The sequence below is a fragment of the Panthera tigris genome, chromosome B4 (assembly GCF_018350195.1).
Source record: "Panthera tigris isolate Pti1 chromosome B4, P.tigris_Pti1_mat1.1, whole genome shotgun sequence".
NCBI classification, from domain to species: domain Eukaryota; kingdom Metazoa; phylum Chordata; class Mammalia; order Carnivora; family Felidae; genus Panthera; species Panthera tigris.
The window spans coordinates 51,128,329-51,142,734 of record NC_056666.1 but is presented as its reverse complement, the minus strand read 5'-3'; the positions used below and the strand labels follow the sequence as shown (position 1 = coordinate 51,142,734).

Here is a 14,406-nt window from a genome sequence, read left to right as displayed (position 1 = left end):
AACTCATCCACATGAGGTAGCTTACTTTCCCAGTGAACCCACACAGGGCCTTGATGGAAAATCAGAGACCTCAGACAGAGGATTGCAATTGTTTGTACAAGTGTGAGCATCGCTTTTCTTTCTTTTTTCTCTACTCCCAAGTCAAGAGAAGTAAGAACCAGAAAGGAGAGTGAAGAGGAGTGGAATATCAGATCATATTCTCTACCCACTGCAAGTCTCCCAAACTAAAACTTGGCTGGTGCTGGAGAATAGGGAGGAGGTGTGTGTCAAATTGGAGAAGAGATGAAGTTTTAAAATGGACAAAACTAGTGGGAGTTTTTGATCTAAAAGTAAGCAGGAAACTGTGGAATCTACTTTGGTTTTAATTGGGAGAATGTGAAAGAGCAAAGGTAGTACTTTAAAAATAATAAAAACTTTTATTGGAGACTACCAAGTTCAGTCAGTTTAAAGAAAACAATAAGACTTAAAAATCTAAGTTAGTATAAGAAGAAATACAGTTTCAGGAAATTCACTGATTGCACTGCATGAGAGAAAAAGCCTCCAAATGCAGAATAAGAACTGAGGGGATTTTACCTCAAAACTCTGAAGAGGGTTGGCTGAGATTTATCTTTTTCTTCCCTTGCCACTTCTGTAAAGGCAATGCCCATTTATTTGTGGACGATTATTGCTATACACAAACTTGTTTTCAAGAAGTCATAATTGCAACAACGGGATATTAATACTGTATGTATGTGGACACAGAGGTATGCACTTACTATTATAATTGGTAGCTTATCATCATATTTAGATAAAGTCTTTAACAGATATGATCAGGCACACATTTAATTATAAACTTAAATGGCATTTTTTTCCCCCAAGGGAAAATTAGCCACGGATGGTACTCAGTTTGTGTGAACACCCTCATCAGGATTCCTGTTATACAGCAGTGATGTCCTCTTAGGATCAGCTGGAAGCCATGAAGGGGAAAAAGACAAACTATGCTGAGCAGATAAGCTCCCCTGAATAGATTTCTGAATCTATAGTAAGGAATCAGAGCCCTTTCCACTCGTTTCGCTGATCCACTAACATGTATTCACATGTTTACACATTAAATATTCTGAATAATGTGACTTAAAAGCGAAAACTCTGTACTTCTCCATTCCAACATACACTTATTGCTTTCGTGTAAGTTATTTTTTTTTTCAAATCACTCTTCTAAATTAAGGACTAAGCTGTGAATAACTGTTAGTGATCTTTCTCAGCCCCCACCATTTTACTCCATATACACTTATTAATTCTAAAACAAAAGAAAACAAAACCAGATTGAATTTTAGCCCTGGACACCCTTCACAAGAGATAGCTATCTATGAGACCTTCCTGAATTGCATCTCTCTTTTCTCACATTCTGGTTTTCTCCTTTCCCTGATCCCCGAGAATCTTTGTACTCCTGCTGCTCTTTCTTTGCTGAAAACTCTACCTAGTCCTGCTCTCTCTTCTTGTCCTGTTGTGCCAGGCACCCAATTATTCCTTGTCCTTCTTATCCTAGTCAAACCTATTATCTCTCACTGTAAATTATACTCATATACTCGGAGAATAATATCACTTGAGCATGGGGCTGAATGATATTTTGAGATAGTATCTCCCACCTTTTACATTTATTAGGTGAGAAAACTGAAAGATTAAGGAACTTGCCTAAGATACTATGACTAAAACCCAGAGTTCCTAAACCACTGCTTCAGGCTCTTTCCGTAGTACCATATTCTGTGTCTGTTACGGATGAATGAGTGAATGTTTATGTCCCCACACCCCCAAATATATATACTGAAGCCCTAACACCCAGTATGATATTTGGAGGTGGGACCTTTGGAAGGTGGTTAGTTTTAAATGAAGTCATAAGAGTGGGACCCACATAATGGGATTAATACCCTGAAAAGAAGAATAAAAGACTGGAGTTCTGGGACACCTGGGTGGCTCAGTCAGTTGGGCGTCCGACTTCGGCTCAGGTCATGATCTCACGGTCTGTGAGTTCGAGCCCCACGTCGGGCTCTGTGCTGTCAGTTCAGAGCCTGGAGCCTGCTTTGGATTCTGTGTCTCCCTCTCTCTCTGCCCCTCTCCCATTCACGGTCTGTCTCTGTCAAAAAATGAATAAACGTTTTTTTTAAAAAAAGGCTGGAGTTCTCTGTTCTCTCTGCCATGTGAGGACAGAGCAAGAAGGCATACAGCGTCAATCTATAAGCTGGGAAGACAGTCCTTATGGGAAAATGGAATTGGCTAGCACCTTGATTTAGGATTCCCCAACCTCCAGAATTGTAAGAAACAAATTCCTGTTATTGAAGGCACGGTCTATGTTACTTTTTTTTATTGCAACTTGAGCTGATTAACATAGTGTCCTAACAACCATTAAAACATGATTTGGAAGACAATTTTCTGCTTGCATTACCTCTGGCAAGAAACTTAATGCATTAGTCCTTCACTTTCCTAGTCTGTAAAAGTTGGAATTGATGAGGTTTAGTAAGCTACCTTCCAGCTACAGGGCTCTATAATTTTAATCCCTGATGAATTTATCAAGCATTTACTCTATGCCAGTCATTTTTCAAGCATTCTACATAGCTGTGTTTGGTAATCTTCATATTTGCCGCAGGTAACGACTCCTTCCGTCTCACAAAGATATTATGGTTTATAGAGGTCAAGTAATTTGCACAGTCACCCAATCAGTGTACCAGGGATTCAAATTTAAGTTTATCTGACTCCAAGGCCTTGGTTCTTTACCACTGTGCTATACCACCTCCTGACATCCTGACACAGGTACCAGCTAATGATTTAGCCTGAAACTAATACACATCTAGGAATCATTTCTTGCCATTTTAATCTCTTTGTCTGGCTTCCTGTTTTCTAACCCTCAGAAGTCTCATGCTCTCCAGATTGCTTTCTTTCTTCTCAAAGTTCTTCATTTGTCCTGCTACCTATAAATTCCCTCTCCACCAAAAAAAATCCAATGATATTTTCCTATTTTTAACTTTTTTTGGAAATTTTAAAGAAAAGTTTGTTAACATAGATATATTTTTGTGTGAAATATTTATAAGCAGGAATACTTTTCTTTCTCTTGCCTAGCCTACAAAAAGAAAAGAGTATGTGGGCTTTATTTTACATGTGGACAATGCCAAATCACACACCTGACTCACCTCTTCTCCATCCTTCCTCACTTTAGAAAGTGAGACCAACACCACAGTTTCTAAGGATCTGGCCTCCTGTGGCTTACTTAGACTAGTGCTGGGGGGGGGGGCTGGGAGGAGAGAGAGAAGATGGTAAGTTGAAAGTAACACCCTGATTGCATTTGGGAATCTAAGAATTCAGATGAACTGTGCACACAAAACAGATGTACCTTGAGTTACCCACCTTAATTGGGCCTGTAGTTCCAAATTATTTTAAGTTTTGGCAAAAGAGAAATGGGGTGTCACTAACACCAGCACATGTGCTGTAATAAAATAAATCCTGCTTGACACATAATTAATGCTGAAATCCATGCTCCTGGAATTTTAAATTAGTCCAATAGATGTCTACATTTTCCATTACTTACTCTTAGAAAATATGGTTCTGAATTGAGTTCCTAACTCAGCTCTTTTCTTCTTTTTTTTTCCCCCTGACTACATATACAGTTACTTTAAAGGCAGTATAAGCATCTTTTTCATAAAGTTTTCTTAACAAAATTTCTTTTAACAGCAAGGCAATTCCTTTGCTATATGAATGTTTCATAAGAATAGTAGCCTAACAATAAAAATCCTCTTTACCCCTTAGCTTTTTGTTCTTTCACAGCCCTCTCATGAAAGCTGGATAATCATCATATTGTGCAGTGAACAATTCATGTGTTTGAACACAGCCAGAGGGGCAGGTTTATAGGTGTAAGGCAAAGCTAGCTTTGAAATACCTAGTTTCCCTGGAACCTTAGTTTCAAATCACCACTGGGGCAGCTGCTTCACCCTTCATTCTTGAGTCACAAATAGCGTGGTTTATTCTGTGAGGATATTAAAAGTTCCCTGGGATGTTATCCGTAAGATTTGGAGCTGTGTTTGATGTCCTGAGAAAATTTCTGGGACATTCTTGCTCACTGTCATGAAACAGCATGTCCCCTGAAGTCAGCTAGTACCATTTAATCCTATTCCTTTGGGAAATTCATTAAAGACTTAGTAGTGTTCTATAAGGCCTCCACAACCTACCTATTTTTCTGTTGATTTATGTGATGATGTTATCATTGTTCTTGTACGGATTAAACTTGCCAGGCAGGGATAAGTGTCCTGTCCACTATATCATATGCATATAAAAAGAGGACTAAGCATATTCCATTTCCAATGTTCTCTACATCACTGCACAAGTGACTTAGCAGTCTCCGACCTCAGTCTCTCCATTTGTAAAATGATGATAATAATGTCTGTCCTGTCATCAAATCTATGTTTCTGTTATGGTCCGAATTGTGTTTCCTAAAATTCACATGTTAAAGTCCTCACCCCCAGGGTATCTGTATTTAAAGAAAGGCCTTCAAGGAGGTATTTAAGATTAAGTGAAGTTCCAAGGGTGGGAACCTAATCCAATAGAACTGGTGTCCATATAAGAAGAGGAAGAGAGACCAGGTGAGCATATGCACAGAAGAAAAGGTCATGTGAGAACCCATCAAGAAGGCAGTTGTCTGCAAGCCAGGAAGAGAGGTCTCAACAGAAAGCAATCCTACTGGCACCTTGATTTTAAACTTCCAGGATTCAGAACTGTGCGAAAATACATTTTTATTGTTTTGACCACCAAGTCTGAGGTATTCTGTTATGGCAGCCCTAGCTGACCGATGCAGTTTCCAACCTGGAACTCTTTTTTTTTGCAATCCAGACCTACATGTTCATCTGTCTATAAGATAACACTCTTAAATTTTCCTAAGGCATTTCAACTTCAACATGACTAATTTCATTATCATTCCCCCCAAGACCTTCTTTTTCACCTGAATTACCTCCATGAATAGAATCACCAGCTTTCCATCACCCTAACTAAAAATGAAGCAGTCATTCGTGATTCTTCTTTCACCTTTCTACACCTCAAATTTGTTGCCATGTCTTAACACGTTCACCATCTAAATAGCTCTCAGATCTAATTTCTTCTCTCTGCACCCACTGACAGAATTTAATTGAAGACTTAATTTCTTGAAGGTATTACTGGAATCTTCTGGTACTTGATTTTTCTACCATATGCATCTTAATGTTTTTCTCCCTCAAATTAGTCCCTTTTACTTAGTCAAGTGAAGTCCTGTTCTTGTAGTTATAATCCATATAGCCTTTAGGATAAAACATAAAGTACTAGTGTAACTTGAAGGGCACTCATGAGTTAATTTCTTTACATCTTCAAGTCCTGTTCATGTGCTTCCATTCCAAATGTAAAGTACTACTTATAATAACTGGCATCTTCTCTGCCTTCTCAGGCTACAATGCTTTTGCATCATCTCATCCTCTGTGCCTAAAATTATATTTCAATATGCCAACACCTGTTTATCCCCTAATGTTCTACTTAATTAACACCTTTTCCAAAAAGTCTTTCCTGCATAGGTGTGCAGCATCCCCTTTGTAAAGGTGAAGTACTTACCTGTATCCATTATTCTTTTAAAACTTGGTTTATTGTGGTTTTTAAGATTGTGCTTTAATTGTTTTGTTTTGTTTTAATCTCATCCCTATTTGACACTAAATTCTTTAAGGGCTTCTTCTGATTGTGGCAAGAGTAAGCAGTCAATTTCTTGAATAAATGAATTGACTACTAAGTAAATACATCTGGTTTTCCTAAAATTGGATTCTTCTATTTCTTGATTAAAATTTTAGCATATGAACTCAAACTAATTTATTAATTATTCTGGAATTATAGAATCTTATTAAACTATATTTTCACATGCTATTTTCTCTACTGTCCAAAAAAATTAATACTATACATATATATGCAGATATTTAATATATATTTGTTAACCTACACATTAATTATTTGCAAACTTTGAAACATTCCAAGAGGTTATTAGAGATTCTCCATCACATTTTGATTTGAGGACTCAGATCGTGGGGAAAAAATATTGGAGGGATTTTTAATAAGAAAAAATAATTGTTTAATTAAATGAATTTAGTGGAGGATGGTCGATGGAAAGTCCATCACTGGCAAATTAGCTAAATGTTAGGCAATTTGAAGAGAAGCTTTTTTCCATCAGATAAACCATATCATTGTAGAATTGGAATTTCTTGCATCTCAGAGGGAAAAAATATTATAAGTGTTAAGAAATAAGTGATGTCTGTTTGTGAGGGAGTGTGTCTGTGTGGGAAAGCAGATTGATTTAGGTAAGTAATCAGAGCATTTATTTCCAAAGGATTTTCAAAAGCTTGTTTGTAAGACGCTTAGACTCTGCTACCAATAATATTGGTTCAAAAAAAGAGTCAGACTCTAAAATTTAGTCCTATTTAAGAAATGACCAGTTAAAGGTATATCTGTCAAAATTAAAATAGCCTATAACAATCTATTATTTCAATTGTTATTTTTGTTTTAGGTCCTCTTTAGAAACAAGACTTTTCCATTTTGAGTCACCAAATCATTTAGTCCTTTATGGGACTCTCCCTTCATAATGATCTTTTAAGAAAAGTTTCAAGAGCCTTACTTTAATGACACTCTTTTTTTGTCTCTGAAATCATCAGTGGAGGTTGGATGATAGCACTCAAAGGTCAGATAACTGAAATTGCTTTGGAATTAATTGGTTAGTGATTTTCTTTCTTTCTTTCTTTCTTTCTTTCTTTCTTTCTTTCTTTTTCTTTCTTTCTTTCTTTCTTTTCTGACACACAGTTTTAAAAAAGTAGTTTACTGTTCACGTTTCTTAGAAAATGGCATTTACTACTAGTCAGAATTTGAAAGAAAATTATTAATTTGAATTACGAACCAAATAATATTTACATGCTCTGTCTTTGAAGGAAGTTCTTCCCTAAAATAGTATTTTCCTCTGTATTAGTATTTTACATTAGACAAATTTAATAATTCTTAACTCATTTTCTTATTTTTATTCTTTAACGTTTTTCTGTTCCCCTTTATTTCAGTTAGCAACAGAACAAAATAAATGATCTATTTTAATGGTTTTTCTGATTACAGTGTAATGATTTTTTATTTTGACAAATAAGGAAAATAGGATACTAAGAGGGTATGTTATTGATGAATATTTATTGTTTTCTTTCCAAGAAGTCTGGAAAGGTGTATATAGACAAAGAATCCAGCAAGAGAAAGTCTATTATTTTTGCATGGCAAATTCTGATTCAGATCACCTCATTTATGGTCTCATTTCTCTCTCTCTTGGATTGGTCATATCATTGGTAATCAATAAAGTGTTTCTTTCAGTTTGAAGGCCTTGAAATGTAGGCAAAGGCTCAGGAGTCAGATGTATCTGAGTTTGTAACATGACTGATCCACTTAATTGCTGTGTGACTTTTCACCTCTGACTTAATTTCTCTGAGCCTTAACAGTATCTAATAATTGCTGTGAGGATTAAATGATATAATTTAGGAAAGTACCTAATGAAAATCTGACATTAATATCAGCTCAATAATAATAGTAGTTGTTCTTGCCATTCCTAGATATATGCAGTTTTCTTTAGATGTCATAAGTATTTTTGGTTACAGTGTGGCTCATTTTATGAACACACACAATGTGTTTCTCTAAACATGACTGAATGGGAAATCTAAAGTTTTCTCAATCAGAATAACTGCTAACTTAAAGGTATTTCTTATTTGAATGGTATTTAGCCAACAAGTTCAATTTATTAAAAACAATGAAGAAGAATGGTGAAGCTTTCTCCACTGTTCAAGACAAGTCTGGCTTCAAGGATATTCAAGTTCAGTATCTTCAGTTTGTGTCAGGTCATTGTCTAAACCACTGGCAAAACAACCACTACACTAATAAACAAAACAAATGTACAGTAATAATAACAGCAATGATTGAAATCAAGGCACTGATGTAAGAACATATGGTAATTGATTCAGCAAGCACGCTAAAGTGATCATTATTATTACTGATAAGACTGAATATATCTGAGTATTTTTCTTAGTTTTTCAACATACACTGAATAGTTGCTCTACATATATCATTTGTACTTGACCCATAGAGCTGGGCTTGTTGTTTTTAATATTTAATCTGAACTGGTTGAGCAGGCAAAGGAGCAGCAGTCATAAGCAGAAGATGGATATAGACATTGTAAACCTCTATACCATATAAATGGCTGGCTGGCCCAGAAACACAATGCAATTTGTTTTTTCATGAGACATGTGTTAATTAATTACTTCCATGTTAAGTTCGCACAGTAGTGGAGAGAATAATTATTTCTTTCAGTGTTTGCCCAATGAAAAATAACCCAGAAAGATAAGCTATAAAATATGGGTTGACTATTCATAGACTAAGACTATTCATAAGACTAAGATTCATAGAACTAATGTTATTTAGAAGTTCTTTTTTTAATTGTAAAAATAGTATATATTTTTATTATTTTTATTTTTATTTATTTTTTTAAATGTTTATTTATTTTTGAGAGAGACAGAGACAGAATGCGAGTGGGTTAGGGGCAGAGAGCGAGGGAGACACAGAATCCGAAGCAGGCTCCAGGCTCTGAGCTGTCAGCACAGAGCCCGACGTGGGGCTCGAACTCACGAGCTGTGAGATCATGACCTGAGCCGAAGTCGGACACTCTACCAACTGAGCCACCCAGGCGCCCCTATTTTTATTTTTTTAAACAAAATTTTATTTAGAAGCACCTTCTTTCTCCCACTCCCAACCGCATTAGAAAAAGAGATAAAAGAGATTTGCCTAACTGAGCATGAGAAAGGCACTAGACCACTGTTGGTTTTATTCTCTCCTTTCACACGCCAAAATAACTTGAAGGGAACTTTGTGGTTTGAAGAAAAACATGGTTAAAACATACTGGAATAAACTTTTCTATATTTAGAGATGCAATGGATTAGGCCAGAAGAGTAAAAGTGACTTGTTCTAGTTTATGCAAGTATTTATTTATTTATTCAAAAGATAGATTCTAACCACCTACATAGAGCTGTTAACGTGGTTGTGTCCAAAACATGGCAGCACAGAAGTGACCAAGACACTGTGGTGATCATGATGACCGAAATTCTTGGCCATGTGGTTTACATTATAGTGAGGAAAGAACAGATGCTAAACAAATACAAAAATGAATAAGCAACATAATTTTAAGACGTCATATAAACAACCAGAATGCGACCTATAGGTAGCTAAATGAAGCCAGTAAAAGAGCATCTTTAGACACAAATCCAGGGTATAAAAATACAATTAAAATATCTACAGATGTTTCATTCCTAAGATGTGGATGCATTTTAAAAGAAAGATACTTAAAGCAAAAGCAAAAGAATTAAAAATGTATAATTGTCACCACTTTTTGAACTAAATTAATGACTGCTTAATCTATTTCTTCTTTTCATGTTTTTACACATTTGACTATATTTTTGGAATTAAGGAATGCTGAGTGTCCTTTCAAATTTGAAAATAAAGATAAGTTTAATTAGTTTCTGTTTGGAATAAGTTAGTGAGGAAGTCCAGTTCAGTTTAAAATAATAGAATCACATTTCTCATAGCTTTCTAAGGGTAAGCCACTTGGATTTTTTTGATGCAGTTTTGATTTTGGTATAAATACATCATCTTGTGGTTTTGTAGATATTCTGTGAATAATTAACACCCAAATATTCATAAATATTAGTTACTGACCATGGGTAATATATATTTTTTTAATTTTTTTAATGTTTATTTATTTTTGAGACAGAGAGAGACAGAGCATGAACAAGGGAGGGTCAGAGAGAGAGACACAGAGAATCCAAAACAGGCTCCAGGCTCTGAGCTGTCAGCACAGAGCCCGACGCGGGGCTCGAACTCACGGACAGCGAGATCATGACCTGAGCCGAAGTCAGCCGCCCAACCGACTGAGCCACCCAGGCGCCCATGGGTAATATTTTTAGGCACTGTGAGAAAACCATTGATTGAAGCGAAGGAATCCCTAGCTTCAGAGGCACATACAATTTCATTGGGGAAGTAAGGTATACTTAACTACACGCAGTCTTAACATTATGAGAATCAAATAATGGCATACAAATTTTTGTTATAGAAAATTAATTAGGAAGAAATTGCTGTTCAGAATGATTACAGAAAAGTCAGATATAAATTAACTCCTAAGAAATAACTAAAACATGGATGGGTATGAGTTGCAAAAGAAGTAAGTGATACAGGGAGTATCCAAAAATGAGACTTTCAGAAGGAAAGGCTCTGTGATAGGAATAAACAAGGATTATTCAGGCAATAATGACCTGAAATCTGACTAGAGCAGAGAGTTTATGGCAGAGACTAATGGAAAAAGAGTTGTAAAGACAGATTTGGTGATAGATTATGAAAGACCTTAAATATTTAGCTAACAAGATGGGATCTGTTCTATAGCTAGAATTAGGGAGAGTAATGCAGGCATTCCAGATTTTTGAGTAGGGAAGAGATGTTAAATTTATATAAGATGAGATTGGTCAAATCCTGAGCACTCATTTTGCAAATGAGCAGAGTAAGTTCCATAGAGAGTAATTATCTTGCCTGAGGTCAGGCAACAGGTTCTTCGGTAACAGTCACTTGGTTTCCAGTGCATATTTATAGCTTCTCAAGATGAGGACAAGTTTTTGTTTATTCCTTTTCACACAATTGCATTGTTGAAAGTGGCTATTGTACATGAAAGGACAGAGAAACAATTTAGACTAAATCTGGTAAAATGCTTGAGGCCTCATAAAAGTCCAAATCAGTGTTTCCTGACTTCTTAAAAACTGTTCTCTCTTTTGATAAATAAAACCAATCTCATGTCCTTCTTTAGTACTCTCCAGAAACTTTGAAATCAAGTAAACTATTTTGATGATAAACAATCAAATATTATAATGCCGAATTTGATTTTTCAAACTACACATACACCTATTGATGTGAGCTATGTCTCTCTCTCCTCACTCCTGACAATGAGAACCACTAACCCAAACCATTACCTGAAATTGTAGCAGGAAGGAAGGAGGAGTTAAAAGAGAGTCTTTGAAGAAAGAATGTCTGGGATTTACAGAACTTGGAGACTGGATATGAAGCTGAGAGAAGGGGTGGTAAGGGTGTCTCCAAGGCTTAAGTTGCCAGAGTGTTCATTCAAGGAATGTCAACAGGTCAGATAGTTTTGAGAAAAGCCATATAAACATCAACAAATTGTTCTGAAGCACAGGAGTTTTCAGAGCCTTAAACATCTTGAAGTGTACTGTGACTTTCCATGACGGGAAAAACACGTCTAGCCCTTTGAAAGTTTACTTTGACCACTGAGCCCTAACTGCATGAGACAGTGGCTCCTGAAAGACATTTTTGAGATATGTACCTCTAAGTTATCAGAAGGTCTCTCAGATAGATGATAGCTCTATCATCAAGTGGCAGAGACCCTGCAGCCAGTGTCTTCCTACCTTGACCTTTTGCCCTGATTTTAATGCTTCTACCAACCAGCAACTTTGCCAAATACCCTGGGCTTGACTAATTCCCAACCCATGTTTGTCTGGATTATGACCTTACCTGCCCCGATGCCAGCCACCTATCTTTACTCATGCTTATTTTATAATTAATAATCTCCCAATTTAGGGGCATCTGGGTGGCTCAGTTGGTTAAGCATCTGACTCTTAGTTTCGGCTCAGGTCATGATCTCAGGGTTCATGAGATCAAACCCTGTGTTGGGCTCTGTGCTGACAGTGAGGATCCTGCTTGGGATTCTCTCTCTACTTCTCTCTCTACCCCTCCCCCACTTGCACATGTGGTATCTCTCTCTCTCTTTCTCTCTCTCTCAAAATAAATAAACTTAAAAAAATCTCCCAACTTATAATGCTATCATAAGCAATAATTTTCCAAACATTTTTACCCTATTATGCCTAAATTGGAAGTCCTCTTCCCACTCTGGTCAGAAACAGAAAGATGAGTAAAGATGTGATAAAGAAAGAAAGCATGTTGGGCTTTAACCCTCAGGACCACTTTAGACACGGCTCCGAATCTTCTAACAAGGTTGGTAGTGCCAAGTCTCATGAAAAGCCTAAATGGAAAACATAAAAAAAGAGTCACAGGTAGCTGATTTTTGTTTTTCCTCACTTAAGAAAAAAATTAAGCACATAGAGAAGATAGCTAGGAGGTAAGAAGTGCTGCTATCTAATACTACAACTACCTGTTTATCAAATACGCTTTTTAAAAAAGAAGCTCTTTAAGTGAATTAAGCATGCATGCATCTTTTTTTTTAATGTTTATTTATTTTTGAGAGAGAGAGAGAGCAAGAGGGGGAAGGCCAGAGAGAGAGGAAGACACAGAATCCAAAGCAGGCTCCAGACTCTGAGCTGTCACCACAGACCCCTATGCAGGGCTCGAAGAGATCGTGACCTGAGTCGAAGTCAGATGCTTTTAACTGACTGAACCACTCAGGTGCCCCCATGCCTGCATATTTTAAAGAGAAAAATAAAATGAAAGATCACAAGATAATATAAGAAACTAAATGTGGAGAGCAGGGAGTGATGGAGAGAAAGAGAATAATATGGGGAAAATTTGGGAAAGATGGGTTATCAGAAAATGTTTAAAGGGGCTAAAGTGTTAAATATGAGATGAGTATCCATAGGATAAAAGTCAGAGTAATACATTTAACAGCTAGTTTATGTAAACTTTACCTATAATCCGAAACAATTAAAAGCCCAGTATAATTTGAGCATATCATGTCTTTGAAAAGGTCATAGTTGAAGTAAGCAATATATTGCCATTAATTTCCAAGTTTATGAAAGTATTTCTAAGAAAACATTTCCCTCTCCACTTCACAGGAATTACTCTTTTATTTCCCATAAGAAATGATCATTTCAATTTTATGCAGAGTCAAAAGCTTCATTGCACTAACATCAAAGAAGTTATAAACTACTTTGCAGGTAAGAGCCTTCTTATCAGAAATGGGCCTCTCAGGCAGCTCCAAATTAGGGGCAATAGTTTAGGGAGTGAAAGGGCCTGAGGAGCTGCTAGTCCCATTTGTGTAGAAAGCATATCTAACACTGACTTGGAAAAAAATGTCTGGAAATACAATACAGAGGCTTTATCTGAATAGTTGATTGAAATAACCTGTGTACATGATCAAAGACTATATTCAGCAGCTTCTACAGATCCTTTTGCTACATAGGGATTACAAGGCTTATGATGATATAATTTCAGAGAAGTAAAACCATGTTGAGTTTTTTTCTTCCCCCTAAAATACATTTCCGTTATTGGTTTATCTTGTGCATTATTCACCTTTGACCAATGAAATTAAGCCGCTCTGTTTCACATCAATACATTGACTCATTTTCTGGTCGTTAAGCACATGCTTTTTTGTTGTTGTTGTTGTTCACAGGGTAAGATTAAAATACTTTAAAAAAAGTAATCCATGGCAGCACTTACATTCATTTTTTTTTTTTTTTATTAAACTCAATCCTGGAAAAAACAATTCTGAATCATAAATGGTCAGAAATGTTTTTTTTAAATCAAAGCATGTAACTGCTCAAAGATTATAAGATACAACAATCATGATGCATTATTTATAGACAATAAAGGGAGATGTCACAATTACTATTTGTTCCCCAGAGTATCATGACCTCAAACTGAACTTAAGGAAATTGTATAAGATCAATTGAAGAATAAAACACAAAGACGTCCAAGAATTTCCTTTGAAGCGTTTAAAGAATAGGCCCATGAATTCAAAGATGAGTCATTCCTGAAAGCAAGAAGGAAGAATAGTTGGCAGTTGTGAGGTAGTGAGTAGAGCCTGGCGGAAAGATTTGTAAGAAAAGGAGCAGTGATCCTTGTAAGAGGGTGACAGACCGAACATTTGATCATGGAAAATAAGGAGACTGTTCTGCAGATTCCCAGGGAAGGACCTTATTTATCAAAAGTGAAATATTTATCAGGATTCTTGTCAGGCAGGTAGCTCTTATCTTACACTGGTTCCTGATTCAGGTCAACTTTGCTTGACATAGTTGACAAGTTTCTGAAAAATTAACTGTAAATGAAATTTTATTTAAAAAAAAAAACCAATATTTTAAAGGCTCTGTTTGGGGAAAGCATTCAAGAATCAGTAAGGAAGCCAATCAAGGATAATATTTTCAAACGAGAAATATTACTCCCTCATTCCCTTGCTTCTTGGTTTTGGAAGTCAGCATTCTGTGTGTTGCATTTCTTACCAGAATAAATCTACAACTATACCCAGAATGATTCTAAGAATAGGAGGAGGAAAATCAATTCTCTGAAGCAGTGTCTATGTATTTAAAAGCTTTTTTCCAACTTATAACTTGTTTGAATTGGTGAATTTGTAATCAATGAACTGGA

At 36.2% G+C, this 14,406-nt stretch overlaps 1 protein-coding gene across 7 annotated transcripts in view; it reads right to left on the bottom strand.

Annotated features, from left to right (window-relative positions):
• PIK3C2G (phosphatidylinositol-4-phosphate 3-kinase catalytic subunit type 2 gamma) overlaps nt 1–14,406 on the bottom strand; it is a 352,007-nt gene that overhangs the window by 134,985 nt on the left and 202,616 nt on the right. For 6 of the 7 annotated variants that reach the window (XM_042991840.1, XM_042991839.1, XM_042991842.1 and 3 more), the window contains one exon: nt 11,945–12,112. The exons of the other annotated variant lie outside the window; for it this stretch is intronic. In XM_042991840.1, the coding sequence (XP_042847774.1) occupies nt 11,945–12,112 (168 nt within the window). The remainder of the gene's footprint in view (nt 1–11,944; nt 12,113–14,406) is intronic. 7 annotated transcript variants of the gene reach the window in all.